At 37.0% G+C, this 25,668-nt stretch overlaps 2 protein-coding genes and 1 pseudogene across 6 annotated transcripts in view; 2 read left to right on the top strand and 1 right to left on the bottom strand.

The window, feature by feature from the left end:
* Positions 1-1,422: 1,422 nt before the first annotated feature.
* On the top strand, positions 1,423-4,525 carry LOC113094701 (NEDD8-activating enzyme E1 catalytic subunit-like; annotated as a pseudogene).
* A 4,121-nt stretch (positions 4,526-8,646) lies between these two features.
* LOC113094740 (protein FAM19A4-like) lies at positions 8,647-13,494 on the top strand. 3 transcript variants are annotated; one of them, XM_026260385.1, is made up of 6 exons: positions 8,647-8,742; positions 9,516-9,631; positions 9,866-10,020; positions 10,602-10,757; positions 12,868-12,992; positions 13,226-13,494. In XM_026260385.1, exons 3-6 carry the CDS (start codon positions 9,924-9,926, stop codon positions 13,235-13,237), a joined length of 390 nt encoding a protein of 129 aa, XP_026116170.1. In that variant the 5' UTR covers positions 8,647-8,742; positions 9,516-9,631; positions 9,866-9,923; the 3' UTR covers positions 13,238-13,494. The 3 variants fall into 3 exon arrangements, with proteins under 3 accessions (XP_026116170.1, XP_026116168.1, XP_026116169.1); XM_026260383.1 differs by lacking the exon at positions 13,226-13,494 and having other exon boundaries at positions 12,868-13,207; XM_026260384.1 differs by lacking the exons at positions 8,647-8,742; positions 9,516-9,631; positions 13,226-13,494 and having other exon boundaries at positions 9,768-10,020; positions 12,868-13,207.
* A 6,775-nt stretch (positions 13,495-20,269) lies between these two features.
* LOC113094766 (protein FAM19A1) overlaps positions 20,270-25,668 on the bottom strand; it is a 41,177-nt gene continuing 35,778 nt past the window's right edge. For 2 of the 3 annotated variants that reach the window (XM_026260429.1, XM_026260427.1), the window contains exons 4-5: positions 22,902-23,026; positions 20,270-22,103 (exon numbers count right to left, since the gene is read on the bottom strand). In XM_026260429.1, coding sequence (XP_026116214.1) covers positions 22,074-22,103; positions 22,902-23,026 — 155 coding nt within the window. In that variant the 3' untranslated portion in view covers positions 20,270-22,073. Of the gene's footprint in view, positions 22,104-22,356; positions 22,430-22,901; positions 23,027-25,668 lie in introns of all 3 variants that reach the window. The other variant, XM_026260428.1, reaches the window with a different exon arrangement.

Below are 25,668 nucleotides of genomic sequence, written 5' to 3' on the forward strand. Positions count from 1 at the left end.
ATAATAATCATATGTTATACATCATAGTTCAATACTCATCTTGATATAACTAATGTTTGTTTCCATGTAAGTGCATTTCATATACCGTATATATATATATACCGCTATACATTATATTTAATATTTACACTACTTTTTTTTCTTTTGGTCTTTTTTTTTTACAAAAAAGGGTTTTTATTAATCTTAACAAGAATATCAGAAATACTGAAAGACTGAAAAAGCATGTCTGAAAGCACATCTGAAAGATAAAAACAAACAATTTATTTAGCAGTTATTATGCAAAATAATGTAATTTTCCATATAAAATATTTTCACAATGATTATTGGCTTATATAAATGGCTAATGTTTTTACATGTTAGGATTACCTTAGTTTGAATGGTTAAAACATTTTATTAACTGAAATGTTTTTTGTTTTGTTTTTTTTTTACACTGAAAAATGTGGGCCTGGGACAAAGGAAACGAACGTAAATCTCTGATTAAAAAAAATGAAAACAGTCCAGTCATTATGATCCGCATGGTCAGTGTGTAAAAATAAAATAGTTATGTGCTGTAGGCTACATCATTTACGTTCTTACTTAGACCATTTTTATTCTCTTCAGATGACAGGTAAAGGTGTATTAAACCAGTGGCGATGTTCTTCATTGCTTCAGCATGCCTAAATATTGCACACAAAAGCAAACAAACTAAAAATAATGTCCAAATAAATGACGACTGAAGTGGGTTACAAGTTTTTTAAACAGACTATGGTTACAAGCGTTCTTCCAAGTGGCGAAAGTTAGTCATAATGTAAAAGGTGAGCATTTGAACTTGAACTATGACAGGGCGAATTGCAAACGGCTTTTTGCGCCCTTAAAAGGAACTTCGTGAAGAGACGTTCCAAACGAAAGTGAACAGCTCCCTTCACGAAGCGCTCCCAGAAGTCTGTTAGCGAAGGGAACATGATATTGTTTACTTCACGAAAGTGATTTCCGTGTGTGAACATGTGATCTTTAGTTAGGAGATCTTGCAATGCTATTTAAAGCAACATTGGGGTTGATTTCGAGTTCACATAAAAATGTAAGCAGAAAAGGATAATTAAATTGGTCTATTTTAATGTAACACAACATCATTTTCATCAGTAATCGAAACATGATTTAAGACGGTAAGCAAATTTAAGCAGTTTAGGTTGGAAAAATAAGTAAATAAGACACAATTAGACAATATTTGAATAAAAAAAATAATAAGAAGAAGAAATATTTTTTTGCAACTGATGGAGTGCGCGATGCGGGCACGCGCAGCGTTATCAAGGTAACATTTGGTCAGTCATTCCCCTCGCCAAAGAAGTTCCAAAAGCCTAAACGAGACAGTTATGCACCTAGCCACCTACACCCTTCAAAGAACACACTTCAAGGGAGCAGTGCATAGGGATGCTCACTTCCGCTATGACAGACGTGCACTTGCGCTGCCGCAAAGTGGGTAGTAGGAATGTGACGCTGAAAGGATGGTGTATGGAGAAGAGCTGTAAGCTCGAGAAGGTAAGTTCCGCTGAATGAACAATGAGCACAGAGGAGCTCATCACAACATCAGTACACGGGGATGCTTGTTTGAAGCTCCTCTCATTTCTTCTTTCTAGGGAAAAGGGAAATGACTGACGGTGCTGACTGAGAAGTTAGTGATGAAATGCTAAAAGCTGGCTGCAGGTTTGAGGATTGCTCTGCGACTAAAAATGCATCCTGTGTTTGACTTGTGAACAAAGAGGAGAAAGTAACAATATAGGAGAGGCTAATGATTAATCGGTTTTTAGTTTGTGAAGGGCAGGATATTAGTAGCACACATAATATGGATGCTGTGAGGCTTATTAACATTCAAGGCAGCTAATGAAATTTAACATTGATGCATGTCGTGCAATATAATTAAGTCGGATGTTTTTCATTAGGTCTAACATTGGGCTGTTTTCTGACAGAACTGGTATTATCACCTTTTTTTTTTCAAACCTGACCTTTAACTGTGATTGTTTAAGACGTCATCACGTTTTTTATGATATAGGAAGTACATATAGTTAATGAATATTACTCCGTACTTAAATGTATAATTACAATGTAACAAGGACACCTTAAAATAAAGTGTAGGTTAACCTATTTTCTTTTTTAAAGTGAAATTTCATTTCATTGCCCCCCTCTTCTTGAGCTCACATCTGACTAGTCTAGTGCAGCTTTGACACTTTCAGTATTTAAAATATTACGATGGATGGATGGAAAAGGAATATGCAGCATTATAGTAAATGCCATATATAGCCACAGTAGCTATAAGCCATGACAAATGTTTTTTGGTTTAACTGTAGTTGGTGTGGTTTCTCTTCAGTTGTCACTGCTCTCTTATGAAGATGGCGTTTTGAATCCCATCTCTATCATTCCTCTGATAGATGGAGGGACAGAGGGCTTTAAGGGGAATACAAGAGTGATCCTGCTGGGAATGACAGCCTGTATAGACTGCACACTGGAGCTTTACCCACCACAAGTACTGTATTCTCACACTTACATGCTGTTAATTCCATTCATCCCTGTAAATGAAGGGTTTACTGTGACCATACAACTATACATTACTCGTAATGCTGCGATGAAATGACTGTCTGCTTTTGTTTTTTCCCTGGCATTTTTGAAGGTGAATTGAATGGCTCTACATTGTCGTGCGATTGTTGTGTGTCTGCAGATGCTGTTGGTCTGGATAGTGAAAACCCAGAGCATGTTCAGTGGGTGTTCCAGGAGTCTATAAAGAGAGCAGCTGAGTTTAATATCACTGGTGTCACTTACAGACTCACTCAAGGTAAAGCCAGCTGACTGATATAACTGAGAAACTTCAAGAGTGCTTTCTTATAGACTGTAATTCTAAGATGTTCATGTTTTTCTTTCAGGTGTGGTTAAACGAATCATCCCTGCTGTTGCATCCACAAATACAGTCATCTCTGGGATGGACTGAACCTGAGAGGAAACAACTATTTTCTTCCTGTAGTTTTTATTCTAATATTCATTGAGTTTTAATCCCCCCCCCCCCATTTTCAGCTGCTTGTGCAGAAGTTTTTAAAAATTCTACAAGGTGAATTATCTATAAGTTTTGATTGCATCTCTGTCATTTTTTAATATTTCACGTTTGTTTCATGGCCAGTAAAATAATTACTTTTGTATTTAGATCTTATAAACCAAGCCTCATTCCTCAAACATATAGCCATTTCTAAAATGTATTTAAAAAATGTTTTAATAGTCACAAAATATGGTCCTTAATTTACGTATGTCTGTTTTCTTTCAGTGCATATATCCCATTGAATAACTATCTGGTTTTTAATGATGTGGGTTGTATACTTATACATTTAGATAGTATTCCTGTAGCTCAATTGGTAGAGCATTGTGCTATCAAGCGCAAGGTTGGGGGTTTGATTCCATGGGAACACGTAATAGGTAAAAATTGATAGCCTGAATGCACTGTAAGTCGCTTTGGATAAAAGCATCTGCTAAATGCATGAATTTAATTTAAATAAAATTGAATTGTATACATTTACAGCAGAGCGAAAGGTAATGATGACATTTTCAATCTTATATCTGTTACACAAGTTACAAACTTTCATTTAAGGTCTCTTTAGAAAAGAGCTTTTTGAAAGTAAAAGATGTGAAATGTTTGCAGTTGTTTTGTTATTACCTGTTATGATTGACAGGACAACTATTCAGCATCTAGACGGGTTCCTCAAAAACTGCCATTTTCACCATCTGCTAAACTGCAAGAAGTCCTGGACTATCTGACTGAGTATGCTTCTATGTAAGTACATGATTCCCATTAACTCTCTCTCACTGCAAATGATTTATAAATACTAATCTACTTGAATTTAAAACTGTTTTCTTTTTTTTTCTTTTATTGACTAATGAAGTCCCCAGCTATCACTGCAACACTTGAAGGCAAAAATAAAACACTGTACCTGGAGGTGAGACAGTATGTACTAAGATTCTGAATATAATTATATTTATTATATTTCTTTACTGCTTAAATATTAAGGTTTCATTTGTGTTCTTCAGACCATTGCCTAAATTGAGGAAAGAACTAGACCCAATCTTCGCAAAACTTTGAAAGTTGAGATCCTTTCCAGCCATGAGAACCACAAAAGCACAACTGAAATTGAATTCCCAAATGGTCAAAAGGTGGCCAGCATTATCATTTTATTCACCATGTCCGTGTTTCCCCATGATTTGTGTGTATGTGTGTTGAAGAGCTGGGATTGGCTGATGGATAGGAGTTAGCTGTTGCTGATGTCACCACTCCTCAGACGGTCCTCTTCAAGCTCAACTTCACGTCAGAAACATGCAGCATTAAATATGTACAAAATTAATTTAATGGCACAGGTTCCTCAAATTCACCTTCAACAAGTTTATTTGCATGGTAAACCTGAATAACTCCCTTCATGTGTAGAGTCTGTATGTGCTTTTTTCTTCAGACTGAAATATAAAGTATTTTTTCTGATTCATTTGTAACTTTATGAGGAGTGTTGTCATTTTATCAACCAGCAATCCAGACAATTGTATGATTATTATGCATGGATGATGAGACCTCAGCACTTTACAGTAAGGTCTCCTTAACTTTAACTTAATTAAGCATTAGCATTAACTAACAATGAGCAATATGTTTGTTACAGTATTTATTTATCACCGTTAATGTTAAAAATACAACTGTTCATTGTTGGTCCATCTTAGTTCAGGTAATTTAAATATTAACAGACAGCTTGATTTTAATAATGTATCAGTAAATGCTAAAATTAAACTTTTTTTTTTATTATTATTATTATTGTTAATGTTAACTATAGTTAACTAATGTTAACAAATGGAACCTTAGTGTACAGTGTTACCATTATAGTTTTATTTCTGTTGTTTGCCTTTGTGTCTTGTAAAATGTGTTTTAAGTAAAAGTATGTACATATTGTTTTTGCAGATGTTTCTGAAAGAATCTGACCTATATTCAATTATTTTCTGAAGTTGTTTAAGATCACGGGCCCTATGAATAGGCAGTCCTAATACCCCCCTTGAAAATATACATTCCAGATTTTCAAGGGCCCTCTCTTCCTTTGGGGCCCTGGTAATCAGTACTGGTTTTACCTCCAGTCCGACGCCCCTGCATAACATTAAAAAACAAAATGGCACTTTTGCCATTGGAGTACATGGTGTGCTGTGCAGTACAATTCCCAGTAAACCTTCCACATTCATGCTTGTTTTATGTATGTACGTTCCAGATCAAAGCTGCCTAAAATTGGATGAGCTGGGCGATTGAGAAAATGATTAAGAGGTTTTTGGAGAAAGCTGTGCTCATCCACTTGTAGGTACATAGTATGATCACAGTAGACAACATTTTTATGTTTGGTGATGAAAAAGAGAAAGGAAGAGACTGATCTGGTTGTCCTGTGCATGTGCTCTTATTAAGTTTAGAAATAAAGTTTTACTATGAATAAGATTAGATTAGAGTCCAGATTAAAGTTTTATTGCTCCTGAATGTTTTTGGTTAACAAACTTTATATTTTATTTTTTTATTCCTTTGCCTCATAGCAATGACACAGAGAGTGGAGAGGCCTCTGTGAGAGTGGAGACCCAAGACATAGGAGAGTAGAAGATTCTATGGATTGTGAGAATCACCAGGAGACACTGGGGTCAGTGAGAATCACCAGAAGACACTGGGGTCACTGAGGGTCACCAGAAGGCACTGGGGTCAGTGAGGGTCACCAGAAGACACTGGGGTCGGTGTGAATCACCAGAAGACACTGGGGTCACTGAGGGTCACCAGAAGGCACTGGGGTCAGTGAGGGTCACCAGAAGACACTGGGGTCGGTGAGGGTCACCAGAAGGCACTGGGGTCAGTGAGGGTCACCAGAGGGCACTGGGGTCAGTGAGGGTCACCAGAAGACACTGGGGTCGGTGTGAATCACCAGAAGACACTGGTGTCAGTGAGGGTCACCAGAAGACACTGGGGTCGGTGAGGGTCACCAGAAGACACTGGGGTCAGTGAGGGTCACCAGAAGACACTGAGGTCGGTGAGGGTCACCAGAAGGCACTGGGGTCGGTGTGAATCACCAGAAGACACTGGGGTCGGTGTGAATCACCAGAAGACACTGGGGTCAGTGAGGGTCACCAGAAGACACTGGGGTTGGTGAGAATCACCAGAAGACACTGGGGTTGGTGAGAATCACCAGAAGTCACTGGGGTCAGTGAGGGTCACCAGAAGACACTGGGGTCGGTGAGAATCACCGGAAGACACTGGGGTCGGTGAGAATCACCGGAAGACACTGGGGTCAGTGAGGGTCACCGGAATACACTGGGGTCAGTGAGGGTCACCGGAAAACACTGGGGTCGGTGAGAATCACCGGAAGACACTGGGGTCAGTGAGGGTCACCGGAAAACACTGGGGTCAGTGAGAATCACCGGAAGACACTGGGGTCAGTGAGAATCATCAGTGAGGGTCACCAGAAGACACTGGAGTGAGTGAGGGTCACCAGAAGACACTGGGGTCAGTGAGAATCACCGGAAGACACTGGGCTCAGTGAAAATCACCAAAATACACTGGGGTCAGTGAGAATCACCAGAAGACACTGGGCTCAGTGAAAATCACCAAAATACACTGGGGTCAGTGAGAATCACCAGAAGACACTGGGGTCAGTGAGGGTCACGGGAAGACACTGGGGTCGGTGAGAATCACCGGAAGACACTGGGGTCAGTGAGGGTCACGGGAAGACACTGGGGTTAGTGAGAATCACCGGAAGACACTGGGGTCGATGAGAATCACGGGAAGACACTGGGGTCAGTGAGGGTCACCAGAATACACTGGAGTCATTGAGGGTCATGAGTGAGGGTCACCAGAAGACACTGGGCTCAGTGAAAATCACCAAAATACACTGGGGTCAGTGAGAATCACCAGAAGACACTGGGGTCAGTGAGGGTCACGGGAAGACACTGGGGTCGGGAGAATCACCGGAAGACACTGGGGTCAGTGAGGGTCACGGGAAGACACTGGGGTCAGTGAGAATCACCGGAAGACACTGGGGTCGATGAGAATCACGGGAAGACACTGGGGTCAGTGAGGGTCACCAGAATACACTGGAGTCATTGAGGGTCATGAGTGAGGGTCACCAGAAGACACTGGGGTCAGTGAGGGTCACCAGAATACACTGGAGTCATTGAGGGTCATGAGTGAGGGTCACCAGAAGACACTGAGGTCAGTGAGAGTCACCAGAAGACACTGGGGTCAGTGAGAGTCACCAGAAGACAATGGGGTCGGTGAGGCTCACCTGAAGACACTGGGGTAGGTGAGGGTCACCAGAAGACATTGGGGTCAGTGAGGATCACCGGAAGACACTGGGGTCATTGAGGGTCACCGGAAGACACTGGCACCAAATTGAGGGTCACTGCAAGATAAAAGGACTGGTGAGGGTCACTAGAAGACACTGATAAGGGTCAACCGTAAGGCAATCAGGCCAAGTGACGGTCACTGTTAAACACTGGGGATGGCGAGGGTCACCGTAAAACATTGGGACCAAGTCAGGGTCACCATAAAACATTGGGGCCAGTGAGGGTCACTCCAAAACAATGGGACTGGAGAGGGTCATTGCAAGACATTGGGGCCAAGTAAGGGTCACCGTAAAACACTGGGGTGGTGAGGGTCACTGCAAAACACTGAGGTTGGTGAGGGTCACTCTAAGACACTGAGGCAGGTGAGGGTCACCTGAAAGACAATAGGTCCTGTGACTAAAGGTCCTTTACTAAAAGATAATGGGGCCAAGTGAGGGTCACTGCAAGACAATGTTGCTGGCGAGGGTCACAGCAAGTCTGTTGGGTTGGTGAGGGTCACCCGAAAGACACTGGAGCTGGTGAGGGTCACCGCAAGACATTTGGGCCATGTAAGGCTCTCTGCAAAACAGCGGAGCTAGTGAGGGTCACTGCAAGAAAATGTGGCTGGTGAGGGTCACAGCAAAACACTGGGGTAGGTGAGGGTCACCACAAAGATATTGTGTCCAGCAAGAGTCATTGCATGACAATGGGTCCAGTGGGGAGGGACACTCGAATGGCATTGCGGTCTTTGAGGTTCACCGTAAAACACTGGGATCAGTGAAGGTCACTGGAGATGTTGAGAGATGATGGCAGGTTTGATTATGAAGACACAGGCATGATAGATGCTGATGTTGCTGACTGACACAATTAAAAACTTCAATAAGCCGACTCTCTTTTTTTCTTGATTAAGTCTGTACAAAATTTGTAGTTTTTGGTTGTCCTGGCAAGTTGAATTTACAAAATTTCGAATTTAGCAAAAGCCAAAATTAAGCACTTAAAAGTTCAGCTGTTTACAAATGTATGTATGCAAAAATAAACAAAGTTATTTTAATTATTTATTATTTATGATTATTGAAAAAGCATATTAGAAATTGTATGTATATCTAAAATGTAAATTTAATTGGACTTAATTGAAATCAAATGTATTGGTTTTGTTATTAAATACTGAGGAAAGGTTCGTATGGCGGTATAGAATAAACATTAGTTTCTTCCTGAAACTGTCATGAGCTCGCGCTATCAAAGAAATATCCATGTCTACCGCGTATCTAACTCAAGTAATCGCCTTTAGAGTAGTAATAGAGAAGATCTTAAAGTGAACAGACATTCACGAATCCTCTTCCTGAAGACTTTGCTGAACCAGTTTTGAACAAATGCATGAAGAGGAGGGACACTCGTTTTCATGAAGAAATACAGGTAAGGCAACTGGAAACTTAAATTTTTTAAAAGCTGCTCGAAACATTTGTATTTTCCATTAGTATACAAAATTTTCCTCAAATACTGCATGTGTACTTGAAAATTATGAATAACGTAAACGCGGCGTGACTTCTCGACAGTTTACAAGTTAACAGCTACCTGTGTAGTGGCGCAAATGTCCCGTTCGTTTATTACGGAACTTGTTTCATCTTTTGCATTTTTCGTCATATACTTTAGAAAAGTGTAGAGAAATAGTGCTCGAAAACAACACCCTTCTGAAAAGGTAAGATATAGCCTTTCTCCCTCAACCTCTGCGATGGTTTTACCATAATTTTACAAAGCTTCATCGAATAGATAGCAAACCTATTACTATTATTTTTACTCATCAGGGTGAACAACGGGGATTTAAAATCGAAAAACTGAATTTATAAAAAGGGAAAGAAGATGTATCAACCTTGAGATGCATCTCGGCTTCATTCTAATTCTCATGTTTTGGTCTAATATATAGTTTTTGTTTAGGCTACATTTCACATTTGTGATATATAGTCATGATGAGCTTAGTAAGCCAGTGGATCTGGGCTTTACAGATTGTGAAGTTGCTGCTTTGCTTTGAAAATGTATGAATATCCTGAACATTAAAAATGTTATCCTGACAACATATTTGTTATTATCTTTCCTGGATGACGGATTGACCCAGGGCATTCCACAGTAATAAGACTGACACTAATCGCTAACAGTATTTTTACCCCCTCACACCTTTTGTTTCTTTCTAGGCCTTGCATATAATGAAAATGATAACAAGGGTGATGCTACGGAACCTCAGATATTATTTTGTGTCTGATGGCTCGCAGATGACAGAACATTAAGTGAAGTGTCATTCTAAATTCAGGTATTCTCTAAAGATCTACCAGTTTGAAGAAGAGCAATGGACATACCATGGTTAATAAGATGTTCTGAGTGTATGATGTGTCATAATATTAATATTTCTTTTTTTTTTTTTTTAAGCTGTAAGCTTTTGGCACATTGTTATTTTTAAATAGAAATAGGCTTTTGTAAGTACATATGATGCTTGCACAGTACTAAAATAAAGATCAATACCAAATACACTGCTTTTTTATGACAGGAAAATGCAAAAATACATTGGAAAAGAGAAATCTGCGTGAAGCTTATCTACAGGAATAATGTTAAGCAGAAACCAGGGGCTCTTCTGCTTCTGTGTGTGGCTCCTGTGCTCTCAGTCAGTGTCCAGCAACAACCAAAGCTCTCGAGGCCCAACCGGTGAGCTAAGCTAGTGCAACATATTTTCGTCTGTCCCCTCAGGTCTAATTAAACACACTGGACACACATTTATATCGCTCCACTGGGAGCACAGTCAGACCACTGCTAATAACAGCTAAAGAGCCATTTGCCACCCACTTATACCTCATTCAATTCTTCATAATGAGGTGTTTTGGTAGATTAGACAGTAGACAGTAGATTGACATGTTTATTTGCATACTTAAAAAGTCAAAAAAAAAAAATTATATATATATATATATATATATATATATATATATATATATATATATATATTCCATCACTCTGTGGCAAATTAACCAAAGTTCAGAAACTTCCCTAGCTAAAAATAATAATTTATGTAAGAATGTTTTTTTTTTTTTTTTGTGGAGTCAATGGATCAGACAGAGCTCAGCGGAGGCTAATTGTAATGTTGTTCATGTCCATGTGAGGACGCCAGAATACTAGAAATAATGTTGCCTGTGCCTCTGTTTTCACAATATATATATTTCAAGATGTGTGTGCACACAATATGACAAACATTCAGCCTGAAATGTCTCTAACTGTCTTTCTGTTAATCTAAGGTCGGTCTGAAGTTAAGCCGGGTACCTGTGAAGTGGTGGCAGTTCATCGCTGCTGTAATAAGAATAAAATAGAGGAGAGGTCTCAGACGGTCAAGTGCTCATGTCTTCCTGGACAGGTTGCTGGGACCACCCATGCTCAACCTTCATGTGTAGATGGTATGTCCACTGTACACGGACACAGCATTTTATTTTTGTGTAATGCTGCTTCTACACTGAGAGGTGTCAATGCAGTCCATAATACCTGTCATAATGGCCAAAACAAACAAAAAATGCATTTAAGTAAAATTTTGTTGCAGCATTTTATTGTTTTATTACTTTTTCTCTAATACAGTTTTTATTATATTTTTCATTACATTTTTTATAGGTTTAGTTTCAGTTCTAGTTTTAGTTAATATTAATAAACCGGCTGTATTTGATGGTTTGCAAACTCCTGTTGGCTCCATGTTAGTTTCAGAAACAGGTTGGACTTCCATCTGATTTAAAACTAAAGCAAAATAAAACAGTGGCTTTCTTAAACTGTCACTCTACTTAAATTTGGCCCAGGCTTCGAGGTGTGAATCTAATCCTGCTCTGCCAGTTTGCTGATTTTTCAATCAACAGATATTTTTGGGTATTTACTGCCATGCTGGAGCAAGAAATGTTCTGCAGGAAGGGATTTTTTTTTTTTTAGGGATGCACCAATATTAAAATTCTGGTGTATACAATAAACTAATAATTAATTAACCAATACATAGTTAGTATTCAAGTTCTATAGGCCTAGTATTTTATTAATAAAATTAAACTTAAAATTAAAAATGTAACTCGTTCATTTTAAATGCTACAAATGAATTTAGGCATCACAACATTATAAAGTATGAAAAAAGCATTGTAAAAAATGACCTTTGACAATGCTGTTAAATTATTACTGTTGTTATTTGTAGCTTTTAGATGATGAGCTTTTACAATTGGATATCAATATATCTGTAAATGTCCAAAGTTGGCAGATGACTGAAATGGTATTTTTTATGAATAAAATTTGATATGAATAGATATGAATAATATTCCTCAATAATACACCCTATATAATGCATTTCTTGCACACAGACTAATTCAGTGATGATTCTCTAGTATTTGGATTTAGACTGAGGAAAATCTCCTTTACTCTAAATGATAATGCAGATTTTGATTCAATGTCTTCATAATTCATTCTTTGAAAAAAATTTCAAGAAACAAGTTTTGAAAGAAAAATCCAGATGTAATACCACATTCACTTTCATACATTTTCTCATATCTTCAATAGCATTACTATATCCTGGTGCCTGGGGTGCACATGTATTGTGTTAAGCAGGATATTACCATTTTACAAAAGACGCTGCTGACTTTGTTTGGATCTGTCCTTGAATACCCTGCTGAAAAGACTAGCATGAATTTTCAGACCAGCCCTGTCTTTCTGATGAAGCCGGTTGAACAGCGCAAGTCTTGCAGGTTAAGGGACCCATGCTGTGTCCGTGTCCAAAATCCAACATATGCTGGTCTGTCATGCGGGTTTTGTAAGAATGGTGCAATAATCAGACATATCCAGTGTCTTTTTGTGTAGTTCTAGCATGCATGTTCTTCTTTCTGTGTGGGTTTAAGTGTGGGTTTATGTGCATCTGAGAGGTGGGCAGTGAGTTTATGTGGGTGTGATATCGTGGTCATTTTTTCAATGCCTCTGAGCAGGTGGAAACTTGAGAAGATTGAACAGAATTTAATATTTCACAATGTGTTTTTAGTCTAATTTAGTTATTTGTGATTTTATACATCTTTTTATGCTGATCCCTAGAATACTAGATTCCGATCGGTCTGTTGAGGAAAACATATGCAAAATAATGTTTTATATAAACTCTAACTCTAAACTCTGGACTGTTGTCTCTGGAAAAATGCATGCTAGTTTAACTCTGCTTTCTCTTTCTTCTCACATAGTAAATCATTTAAACTAAATTAGTAATTTGTATCCTTGTTTCTATTTATTCACTTTGAATAAACAAGGTCAGTCATTGTTGCTCTTATTTTTGATCAGTTTAATTTGTCTTTGCTGAAAATAAATGTAACTTTTCAAAAGTTTAGGGTCAGTAAGATTTTTTTTTCTTTTTTAAGAAATTAATACTTTTATTCTGTTTATCAAAGTGTCCAAAAAATGAGCATGTTTTTCACAATTTTTTTTAAAAGAAAATTATATATATAATTTCTTGTTGGTACTGTATGTTGCTCCTGTCTTTCACTTGGTTTTCTTTTCATTACTTTTCAGCGTCTATCGTGCGGATGAAGTGGTGGTGTCAAATGGAGCCGTGCTTAAATGGTGAAGAGTGTAAAGCGTTGCCTGACCTCACCGGCTGGTCCTGCAGCTCTGGGAGCAAAATCAAAACTACCAAGGTGAGCTGTAAGGCCTGGCCTATGGAGAGAGTCCACTCTAAGAAATATAGTTAGCAGTCTGACAGAGACCACACATATGTCAGAGCTTCATCGCCAGATGTTTTGGGTTGAATGTCCCAGAAGTGATGCTTGTTTGGACTGTAACTCTCCTTTCTTCTATTTATTCACTGCTAACGGCGCCTGTCATATGCAATATCGTCTAAAGTACATCTTGGCTCTTCTTCCCTGCTTAGGTCACGCGGTAAAGCAACGCTTCTGTGGACATGTGATGACAACTCATAATTTCACACGAGCATATTTTAAAATCAGACCTGCAAATGTCAACAAAAATGCACGCTCGAGCAGAACCATGTGAACCGTGAACAAAGACTGTGAGAAGAGTTTAAATGATGCAAGGCACTGGCTTCGAGGAACCTAAATATGTCTAGTTCAGATAAATTCTGTTATTTTTAACTTTGTTCGTCAAGAATCCTGAGAAATATCATTATTTCCATAAAAAATATTAAGCCACAACTATTTTTAACATTGAAAATAATAATAAATGTTTCTTGAGCAGCAACTCATCATATCAGAAGGATTTCTGAAGGATCATGTGACTCTGAAGACTGGAGCCATGATGCTGAAAATTCAGCTTTGCATCACAGGAATAAATTACATTTTACATATATTCAGATAGAAAAATTATAACCCAGAAAGGACACTAGACACTAGAATTATAAATTCTAATAATATTTCACATTGATACTGTTTTTACAGTTTTATTTTTGTTTATACAGTTTTATTTTTGGGTGAGCATAAACAGTAGTATATTTTCCAAAATATCTGGGCTTCACAGGAGAAAGAAAAGTCATACAGGTGTTGAAGGACACAAGAGTAAGAAATTGTTGATTTTATATGCCTTTAAATATTTTGGGAAATCACAGGTATGTGTTTTTTTCTCTCTCTCCATCTTGATGAAACCATGTTGCACTAACACGAAAATCCGTTGTTCCCCAAATTGTAACCAAGTTAACTCTGATGTTGTTTTTGCGCCAGCAAAACTTTTTCTGGATGTCTGATTTAGACAAATATTAAGATAAAGCCCTTAACCAACACACACACACACACACACACACACACACACACACACTGCCTGTCTCTTCATTTTCATTTGACTGACACACCACCTGCAAGTGGAGGCAAGTAAACATGGAATTTTGGAGCAAAACAAGCCCTGTTTGATATGGAAATAGAACAGAGGAGTGTGAGAGAGTGTGTGTGTGTGTGTGTTTATCTGGATGTGTGAGAAAGACAGATGGAGAATCAGACTATGCTGGAGCCCATGTGCTCCTGAGTTGTAGGTCATTATCATATTAGAGTTTATTAGAATTTTTATGCCTTTTTTTCCTGGGTTTCAGTCAGCTTCAAATTATGACTGTAAAAACAGTGAAATCATTTATTAGTTTGGTTACGCAAACACATGTTGGAGATCACTGCAGGTTCCAGTCACCGCTGACTGTTTTGAATGATTTATCATGGGGCTCATTAAAACGCATGACAATTCCCTGAATTAATTTGGTGGTTCCAAATGTAAAATTCTGGGATTTTTTTGAAGTGTTAATGAATAAACATTCATTATTGAGGTGCCTCTCTATCGTTATTTAACCATGAAGAATGTGGGTATTTTTTCACCTTTTCACTCTGCAGTACCCATAACATTATACCTGACAGTTTAAGTGGCAAGAGGGAAGATGAATTTGAATGCATTTCAAAATAAACACATTTCAATTTTAATGACACAGAACTCTCCTGGAGAGAGTAATTGTTCTGTGTTGAGATTCAGAAAACAGGGTATTACTTATGCATGCTGTGCCTGGCATCCGTCCCTTGGGGATGGCCAGCGTGTTCCTGTAGTGTTTTAGAAGAACTGAGGACAGTGGATGTAAGTATACGTGCTTGAATTTAAATGTTGACGTCCATAATGAACTTAATGGCGGGGTGCTTGAGTTTTACATTCACAGTACTCTTCTCTTTGCATTGCATTGTTAATAATAAGGGTTCATATTGTTCATATGCTTTAAAATAACGAAATGAGGAACTTGTGCCAACGCGCTATGCCAGAAACTTATTACATCCAGCAGTGAGCAGAGGAAGACAGAGAAAATTGTTTGGCTCTGTGGGAAGTAAAAAATTTCAAATTATGAACTGTTTTAGACCGGCAATTTACCAATAGCAGGCTCAGGTGGATCCCTCTTTTTGGAGGAGAAAATTCACGGGAATGAATGTGGAGGTAAAACATATCCAAAATGTGTGTTCATTGGTCAGATAATAGCCCAAATCTTTAGTTACATCATACAGTGGGACAGAGGAAAGGAAGGAGAGTAACATATCTGTGTGCTATTATTTCTCCTATTAATTAAGATTATGTCATCATTTATTCCTCCTCATGTGATGCCAAACTTGTATGACTTACTTTCTACCATCAAACACAAAAGGAGATCTAAGATGCTCTTTTCCATACAATCTAAGTGCATTCACTTTCACTGAATGGCTAAGAGTTGGTTAGAACATTATGTATATACAGACACGCGCGCACACACACACACACACACACACACACACACACACACACACACGTACACACAGAAACACAGTATTATGCAGAAGTCTTAGGCCACTAGTATTTTCACCACCACCAACAAATACAAAAATGTTTTAAGCCAGTTATTTATATATTTTGCCATATTATATTTAGTGTATCAGTAGGAAATATCAGTTTAAATTTACAAACATTCCTTTTGTAATAATCCGGTGAGATTTTTATGCACAAGGAGTCTGACAACAACCAGTGCTCCACACAGAGATATGATCTCATCATCCAGTCCATTATTTCATGAAGAATCAGAAAAAACTGAGACAAACTAAATCCAGAAGAGCTGTGGCAACGTCTCCAAGACACCTGAAGAAACCTTCCTACAAAGCTGAAAAACTGCCTTATGAGGACTGTCAAGAAAACTGGATTCAAGAATTTTAGAGAACACCATGGAATGGACTGAGGCTGGGGTCAAGGCATCAAGAGCCACCACACACAGACGTGTCAAGGAATTTGGCTACAGTTGTCATATTCCTGTTGTTAAAACACTCCTGAACCACAGACAATGTCGGAAGCATCTTGATTAACTGGAATGTTGCCCAGTGGTCCAAAGTAATTTTTTCAGATGAGAGCAAGTTTTATATTTTATTTGGAAACCAGGGTCCTAGAGTCTGGAGGAAGTGTGGAGAAGCTCATAGCCCATGTTGCTTAAAAGTCCAGTGTAAAGTTTTCACAGTCTGTGATGATTTGGGGTGCAATGTCATCTGCTGGAGTCAGTCCATTGTGTTTTTTTTTTTTTTTTTTTTTGAAAACCAAAGTCACTTGTCTGCACAAATTTTTAAAAAAATTCTTTTTTGGGGGAACTATTCTTTTAAAGTGCCAGTATAATGCCATTTTTAAGGTTCCTAATATTGTTTTGGAAGTCTCCTACAATATGTTTACATGCATGCAAGGTCAAAAAATGCTTTCGTTGAAAAAAAAAAAAAAAAAAGCATTTTTAATTAATATCGCCTAATTTTCTTACTTACTTAGAACTTAGAACGTATGGCTGAATCCGAAAACTGAAAAATGTTTTCGGATGCATTCCAAGAAGGCATCAAGGCATGTCCGAATTCAATGTTATCCTCAGTTCCTGTCTCCTGAGTTGCAAATGTACATTTTTTGGTCAATATTTTTCACTTTTGATGTCATTTCTAGCAAGAAATTAATATTACAGTAATGAAATATCTACTTAGTTGTCACCAAAGCTCTCTTCATTTTGCTATAGATCATTAAACCATTACTTTGCCTCAGAAGCCTTTCCAAAATTACTTTCATGAGGTGCCTTCATGCAAAAACACTGCCTGCAAAGTCATTGCCTGATACGGGAGCGAGGTAGCAAGTCAGCTTGCTAAGTTTTCGGATGCAGCCATAGGCAAATGTGTTACCCTGTGACTTGTAGCCATCACCGAAGTGGTATTCAAATTACTAATGGCTTGTTTAGGCTGTTCAGAGTCGATTCTTTATTTTGGGAGACAATAACTTTATTTATCGTGCACTTTCAGCTTTACAACTTTGCACATAATTTACATTCCATGAAAGGCAATATTGGAAATGGCATAATAGGGGCACTTTAAGTGAAAACTGAATGTAATTTTCTCACACTTAATTGCAAGTTATTTATAATTAAATTAAAACACATTATAGTATAGATTTGGAGATCTGTGCAGTCAGTGGAAATGGTGTGTCCCTGTTGATGTGTATCTGTTTTGGGATTTGTCTTTGTGTGTGATTTAGAAAGATTTATCTGAGTTTCCATATAGGGATTGTATCCTGAAGTCCAGAAATGCATACTATTTAGTATGTTTTAACATGCACATTAATCATAAATCTCCCTCTTATTGATGTGTAGAGAAACACAGACAAAAATGATTGGTGGATCATTTTTATTAAACTCTCTTGTTTTGTCTAATTGCTGGGACAGCTTCGCATCTGTTGGGATGTTCGTATTGTGAGGGAATATGCTTATGAATGTGGCTTGGTGAACGCTTATTTTCTCAACATGGTAAATGTATTTACAGACCTAGACATTTTCATCAATGATGATTTGTATTGACTAAACATGTTTATAACTGCATTGTTGGTTACTTAAAGGGATAGTTCACTTTGAAATTAAACTTCGGTATGTTTTAGCTTACCTCAAGGGCATCCAAGATCACTTCCGGCGCTTGCGCAGACTAAGTCACATCAGGAAGCACGTGTGCCTTCAGATCAGTTGGACGTGGTTGTGTATAAGAGGTAAAAACTATATAAATACTGTTTGTTTTCTCACACAAACCGCTCGTTTCGTGTCTTAGGTCATCAATGTGTACTTACGGTGGGGAATTGTTTAATTTGGACTTCTCTGTGCATGCTCTTTGAGGTGGTGACCATAGACCTCCATTATATGAGTCACAGACAAGAACGGTTTGACCTAAAAATATCAAAATGGAAACTACTGCGAAAAAAAAAAAAAAACACATCTTGGATGACATACCAAAATTTAATTTCAAAATGAAACTATCTCTTTAAACTAATAATTAAAACACTAAACTGAGCCCCATGTCACAAGAAATAATAATAATAATAATAATAATAATAATTTAACTTTTATTTAAAAAAGCCTTTAGGTGTTCTAACCTCATTAAATGTTTGTTTATTAATTTAAATTACTATTATCTTAAAACTGTGCATGCTTTAAGTAGTCTTGTGCTTCATGAAGAATTACTCAGTCTCTATATTGAGCTGTCTATGATGCTTTTGGCTGATTTACTCTTTTTGGTTCAAGTGTTTCGGAGTGTGTATGTTTGCAGTTGAGAGATACCTGTGTTATTTGTGTAACTGTGTGTGAGAGGAGACTGTGAATTAAGTGATGCAAGAAAGTGAAAATAAAAGGTGAGAGCAAGACTTGGGTTTGCATAGTTTATCACCAGACTGGCTGTTCTGATCTTCAGGTTCATTGATTTCAAAAGGAATAATGATGGCTGGCATTTTAAAAACCAACTCAAACAACTGTGAGATTGGAACAGGATGGTTGGTTTAGCTTTTGTGCATGCGTTTTTCAATAAAAATGTCTCATATTTCATGTTGAATTATTTAATGTTACCCATTAATTGTATTTGAAACCCTTTTCATTCTGTATTGCATGCACATTTCCAAACAGCACATATGTTGACAGCTCCTGACTCTCTGGTCATTAATAATTGTGATTGAGAGCAGGGTTGTGCAAGAAGCTCCTGATGTCAGGTTTAATTAAAGTCAAAAAGAGGGGCTTTACCAATAAAAACAAGGGAGCTCATGCTGCGGTTAAACACAACAAGAAAGCAGACATTGTTATACTGTTGACCCTGATCATTTTTTTAAGTAATAGTTCATCCAAAAAATTAATGAAAACTGAAATTTGAAATTGTACCCTAAGGCCATCCAAGATGATGAGTTTGTTTCTTAATCTGAACAGATGTAGAGAAATTTAGCATTACATCGCTTGCACACCGATGGATCCTCTGCAGTGAATGGGTGCCGTCAGAATAAGAGCTGGTAAAAACATAACAATAATTCACAAGTAATCCACACGACTCCAGTCCAATTAACATCCTGTGAAGTGAAAAGCTGCATTTTTGTAATAAATAAAACCATTATTAGGATGTGTTAACTTCAGACTAACGTAGGAGTTCCCTATTCATAATATTGTTTTCTCTATCCTTTCTAAGATCAGTTATTTAATTTCATACATCAGAATTTCATTTAGTGTTTTCTGTATTTCTTTTGAATCTGTCAGAGAAAAAATACCAGCTAGTTATTTTCAAAATTTGCAATCTCATTTGCCGTCCTTTTAAAGTGTTATATAAATGACATTTTGTAATGGCATTGAGACTTTCAGAGCAGACAGAGCGCCTCACAGGAGCATTTCAGACTTCCCAGACCTAGAATTGTCTCTCTGAGCATATATCAGTGCAGTCAACACTGTGGCGGTCTGCTTTTATTCTTCAAAGCTCCAGCGGCTTTATTGTATCAGAAACTGCTTTGAATCCTTAATAGCCTTATTTGCTGGACCTCATAGAGCTCAACAAGCAACCATCAGCATGTGTGATGTTTATTCATATACCTTTTGCCTTCCAAAAAACACTCGAGGTTGGGAGGGGAAAAAGGACATGATAGAGAACCTGGGAAATATGTGTTAAATTACAGGTGGAATTGCTTGTTTGAGAGTTTTCAGGATTTTAATGGCTAACTTCTGTGACAAAATGTCCAGTTTCAGTTGACAGAAATCAGAAAAATGTGTAGGTGTTTAATTAAGAAATATCACACGGCCAGACGTGCTGTGATTCATCCACATGTACGGAGCTGCAGTGGGAAATATTGTTTTTATGCAGTTCAAGAAACAAGAAACATGAAATCTGCATAAGTTACATATATTAGACACAGTATTCTCTAACAAAGAAACAAAAAAAAGAATATATATATATATATATATATATATATATATATATATATATATTCATTTTTTTTGTATTATGCAATATACTACATAATACATTTCCATATATGGGAAATTTGTGCTTATATTTTTACTATACAGCAATATATACATTGACCATGTATGGCTCAATAGTGATACATACAATAAAAATAAACAATAAAATAACAATAAAAATATTTTTAAAAATGAAGACAAATTGGCCTTACATGTGATATTCATAAAGGTTTATCCTTTATTGTGTACAAATATTGCATGTTCCCATATAAATGTGAATGTATGTACACACACATTCACAGAATGATTTACAGCATATTTCTAGTTCCCAGCATGCTTTGCTTCTGACCTTTAAAGGAGAGTAAATCTTAAAGGGTTATTTCCTGTGTTTTGCTCAATATTAATATAGTGGGAGATCTGTTAGTGTTTAATGTTCTATTATTTCTGAGTTTCTGGTATGGGACGCCGGGATTATTGTATAATGATGTTGAAGACTGAAATTAGAAAAACCGACTGCAAGCAAAAGCTCAGCCTTCCTGAAATAATGGTGATATTCACTTAAGTTGCCTTGTATTCATTTTTCCTCTCTGATACTCTGTAGTCAACTGTTTGAAATTCCACTAAAGCTCCGCTGAAGGTGAGGGCTAAAGTTCATCCTCTGCTGTCCCATGCGGAGGATTGTAAATGTAGTGATCTGTATTCACTCAGCTTGTAGTTAGAGCCTCCTTTCTGCATGCCAACAGCATCACTGAGCCTCTTATGTTCATATTCAGAGTGAGTACATTCTCTGGCCCTCAGCTGCTCTGAGCAGAGAGGACTATTTCTGAATGTAAACGACAGGTAAATGTCCCGGCGGTGTCAGAATTTCCACAGTGTCCTTCAGTGTGGACCGCCTGCCTACACACTCAAATATCCACCACCCCCCTTCCTCTGGTCCATTCAGATCCCCCAATGCACAGAATGGTCTTATAGGACTTGTACCATTTAATTAAGTTATATCTAAACAATGGGAAATGAATTTGATTCAGAATATTTAAATGTCATGGTATTTTATATGTGCATGCACCAGCATATTTCAATCAGGCTTCGTTAACTTCAGTAATAAATCCACAACTTTTATACATTGCTGCAGTCAAACTGATGGTCTATTAGTTTTTCATTAAACATGTAAATTCTCAGAACACTTCAGTTAAGCCTTGATGATTCAATTTATCAAAATATTACTGAAGCCCAAACATAATAATAAAAAAACTGCATCTTTAACCAGCCAACAGAACAGTGGACAAGAAAATGGAAAGAAGACTGTAACTTTGCACTTTCCCACCCATTATGTTCACATTAAATTATTATTTATTTTAAATTAAATACAGTTATAAAATCATTCTCGTCTGTTTTGAATTCATTTTATTTATGTAAAACACTTCTTTCACCTATTTTTTTACAGCTTTACAGAAATCATGCTGAAGACTTATTTGGTTTTAGTATCACCAACAGAATTCATTCTGAATCTGATATAACGTTCCAGGAAACAGAGGAACATTTCCGCACTGGATCGGTCATTCCATGTACATGTGCTCCTCAGCATTTTGCTCACAGTCAGTGCACAAAGTGTCTTAATGAAACTTGCTTGGTGAGGATCAATCCCCTTCTGAAAATCCACATGAACAGGAAGCCAGTTTCACTACATACAGTAGGAGAATGAATATGTTCTTCTGGAAACATAAGAACATCCAGGAATATTACAGTTGAAGATTATTTCAGGCAGATATAGCTGGTTTGAGTGCACTCCACACAAAGGGATACGAGTGTAATTATCCAGCACTCACTGAGAGGAAACAAATATTTGACAATTGTCAAACAAAAATGAAACAATGAAAGAACCAGCAGCGTTCAGCGTCCTCAAAGATTTTCTCCGAAAGTCTGGTGTCCGTGTTACTCAGAGACAGATGGATTTATGAGCAGAGAACTCCATTCCAAGTCATTAAACACATGTCTGTTGGTTTAGAGTCGGGAAAACTTAATTCAGCTTGTCGTCTTGGATGTTTCCCTGAAAAAGTACAGTAAATAAAAGATGGATGAGTCATAAGAAAACAATCTGAGAATGAATTTCATGTTTGAATAATTAGCAAACAGATATCAAATGAAGTAAATGGGATTGAATTATCAGAATTTATTCTAAGTTCATTAATGTACCGTGGTGCCCATGCCTTTGAAATCAGTAATTTGTCTGTTTTCTATCAGCCTTTTTAAGTCTTGAATTGAATCACAATGGTGACAGAAAAAAAAGAAGGATTAAAAACCTTCATTAAGTTCCTCCGTTATGAGCTTGCAGTGACGTTACATCTGCTACAAAGATGTGTATGGGTGGTTATTCTGGGGACAAAAAAACAAACAAAAGGAAAATAAAAAAAATTATATAGGAAAATACATCTGCTTTTATAGAAATTACCTTGAAATTATCGGCTACCCGAAGAAACACTCTCATTGGCTACTTTTATTTACAACAATTATTTGCCAGAGTGTGATTTTCTGCTTGAGGGAAGTTACATGACCGAATCACTGCTATTTTTATAAATATTGGATTTCTTGCAAGCTCCAGCAGTGTGCAGGTCTTCTATTTTTATAATGATGTCCAACACACCTGCCTGCAGCCATTCAGATGTAGGAGGGTTGTTTATTTATTGTTCTATATTATGTACTTTATTAAAAATATATTTCTGTGAAATCGGCAAGAAAATAACAAACAAAAAACGGAGGAGCACATACATACTTCACCATCAAGAGTCTTGTATTGGTAAAAAGCTAAAGTAACACAAGACATGCTTTCGGTCGCTCCAAATCTCACCCTGGTGGTCTTGATCTTGTTTCCGGAGTAGCACATCCAGCCGGAGTTATCTGGTAGAGTCTTGCATTCCTCTCCCTCCAGACACGGCTCCATCTCACACCACCACTTCCCAATCACTATGGAGGCTGTGAGCAGATCATAACCGGGTTAGACTTAAAGCTGCAGTAGGTAACTTTTGTAAAAATATATTTTTTACATATTTGTTAAACCTGTCATTATGTCCTGACAGTAGAATGTGAGACAGATAATCCGACTTGCATTAAGCATTGTCTAAATTCAGTTCAGTTTCATTTCTATCTAAAAATTCTGTCATGATTTTCTTCGGAACATGAAAGAACATATTCTGACAAATGTTTTCTTCTGTCCATACAATGGGAGTCAACAGTGAGTATAATTGTTTGGCCACCAACATTTTGTTAATTTTCTTCTGTGTTCTGCAGGAGAAAGTAAGTCATATAGGTTTGGAACAACATAAAGATGAGAAAAATGTACATAAACAGACAATAAACAGAATTTACATTTGTGAGTAAACAATCCCTATTAATTTATTAGAAAATAGTACTAACCAATAAGATTATTTAAATGAACACATAAAAGCATTTCAAAGGACACTTTATATGTAACTAGATGATATTTGCCATATGTATATTTATTATAATATGTGCTTTGTCAGAGAAGACTGGCTTTTTCCAGCAGAGTCTGGTTCCTCTCAAGGACGTTTTCTCCTCTTAAACATTTTATGGATTTTTGTTCTTGCCACAGTGGCCTTTGGCCTATTAACTGGGGCTTTAAGGAAAAAATTTTAAGATACAAGCTGCTTTGAAACAATATATTGTGAAAAGCGCCATACAAATAAAATTGACTTGTATCTAATGTGCTTGAACAGCCTCAGTGGATGTCCGCGGTCGGTAGGAGTAAAACCATTTCACAGAGTGGCACTTTATGAAAAGTATTATTCTGAAATGAAATCCCGTGCCAATTCATTCATTTAAATCACTTCCCCTTGTCTTAGGAAATCTAATGAAGAATTATATAGTCTATATTCTATATTTGTCTAAAATGAAGGTAACTTTACTGCCATTTCAATAGAAGGTTTTATGTTATTTCAGTTGCTTGAGACAGAAGCATCATTTTTCCACTTTGTGAAATGTCTGATCATTAGCAGATGGAGAAAGAGTGGAGACCATTAAGGAAGCAGGTGCTCAAGGGATTGAGAACATCTTATCTTTGCATCATATCATACATTAATGCATCAGGGTAATGCTGCCTAACATTAGAGAGAGAGTTAAGATATACTATAAAGCATGCACTTTTATGTTATCAATATTCAGACAAGTTTGTGACTTAAATAATAATGGGTGAACTTACAGTAAGTCACATTCATTAATATTGTGAATCCCAAAAGCACTCAACCAAAAGTTGTCTCCTTGCCAATAGGGCATTAAAATTTGATTTGCCTGTGCTCAACACTTTCTCTATGGATATTTTTAAAGGGTGAACAAATGTTCATGCTTTATAGACATTGCACACATGTAAAACAGTCACAACACTGGCTAGGGCAAACCTAATACTGTTCTTCACATTTTTGGCAGTTCAGCGTGGCCAAGGCCACAGAGCAATAAAATAAAAATCCATGGAAAACATAACCTCAGGCAAGAGCTCTGTTATTTATTTATTTTATTTTATTCTTGATAAAAAAATCACTTTACTGAGGCCTCTTAGCCTCCAAAAAGTAAACAAAGCATCTCATACATAACATGTAGCATTCAATGTCATGTATTCCTTTGACAGAGAGAGAGAGAGTTAGCCTTCAGCCTCATATCCTAGAATATCAATGTGAATGAGAGGAGAACGAGAACATGGACCAGATTTAATGGCCATCATCTCCGTGACACCTCAGTAAATGTGTCATTTCGGTTTAACTAGGAACCAGAGATCATAAAGTGCTACAAAATGTAACATTTTAATCTTAGTTACTGGTAGCTACTTCAGTAAATGTTACTGCTTCAATGCCATAAAAAATAAAGTAATTAAGAAATTAATGTTAACAATTAATTGAGTTAATGTTACTGCTGCAAAACCTAAATATATTAATACAAATATAAAATTAATACATTTATATAAAATGCAAACATTACTTACTAACATTAACTGTAACCGCTAATGAGGAAATTTTTTGTTTATAATTTCTTTATTTTTTGCTATATTAGTGAGGACAAGTGGATTTTTGAGGATTTTGAAAAACTAAATTAATAAATGTATTTTTTATTTATCACTTTAATACACTTATTTAAAATAGTACAACTACTTCATTTAAAATTACTATTTCCAATCATTAAAACATTAATATGGAACTCCCTTCAAAAAGTGGTTAAAGCTTCCAGAATCTTTCTGCCATTGTTTTTTAATTATTTTCTTGGCAGAAACTGTATTTTTAAAGGTAAAACCGCAACAACGGAAAGTTCCAAGTAACTTGAGGCAACTTTGGACTAAACGTCTGTGTTTTTCCCCTGTTGCTTTAAATAAATCAAGATATTTTTTTTTGCAGACGCAGACCATCCTTGTGTTTTTTTTTTTTCTTTGTTTTTTTTTTTTGTAAAAAAGCAACTAGAAACAACATGTTTGGAAAAACACACACCCACAAATATCAGGAAAAAAAACACTTCCAGACACACACCTCTGCCTCTGGGCTTTATTAGTCCTCTACAGAATAGACAATACATTGCAGCCTAGAGAGAGGGAAACAGCAACTGCATATATATTTATA

This window comes from Carassius auratus, unplaced genomic scaffold (assembly GCF_003368295.1).
Source record: "Carassius auratus strain Wakin unplaced genomic scaffold, ASM336829v1 scaf_tig00215416, whole genome shotgun sequence".
Classification (NCBI taxonomy): Eukaryota; Metazoa; Chordata; class Actinopteri; order Cypriniformes; family Cyprinidae; genus Carassius; species Carassius auratus.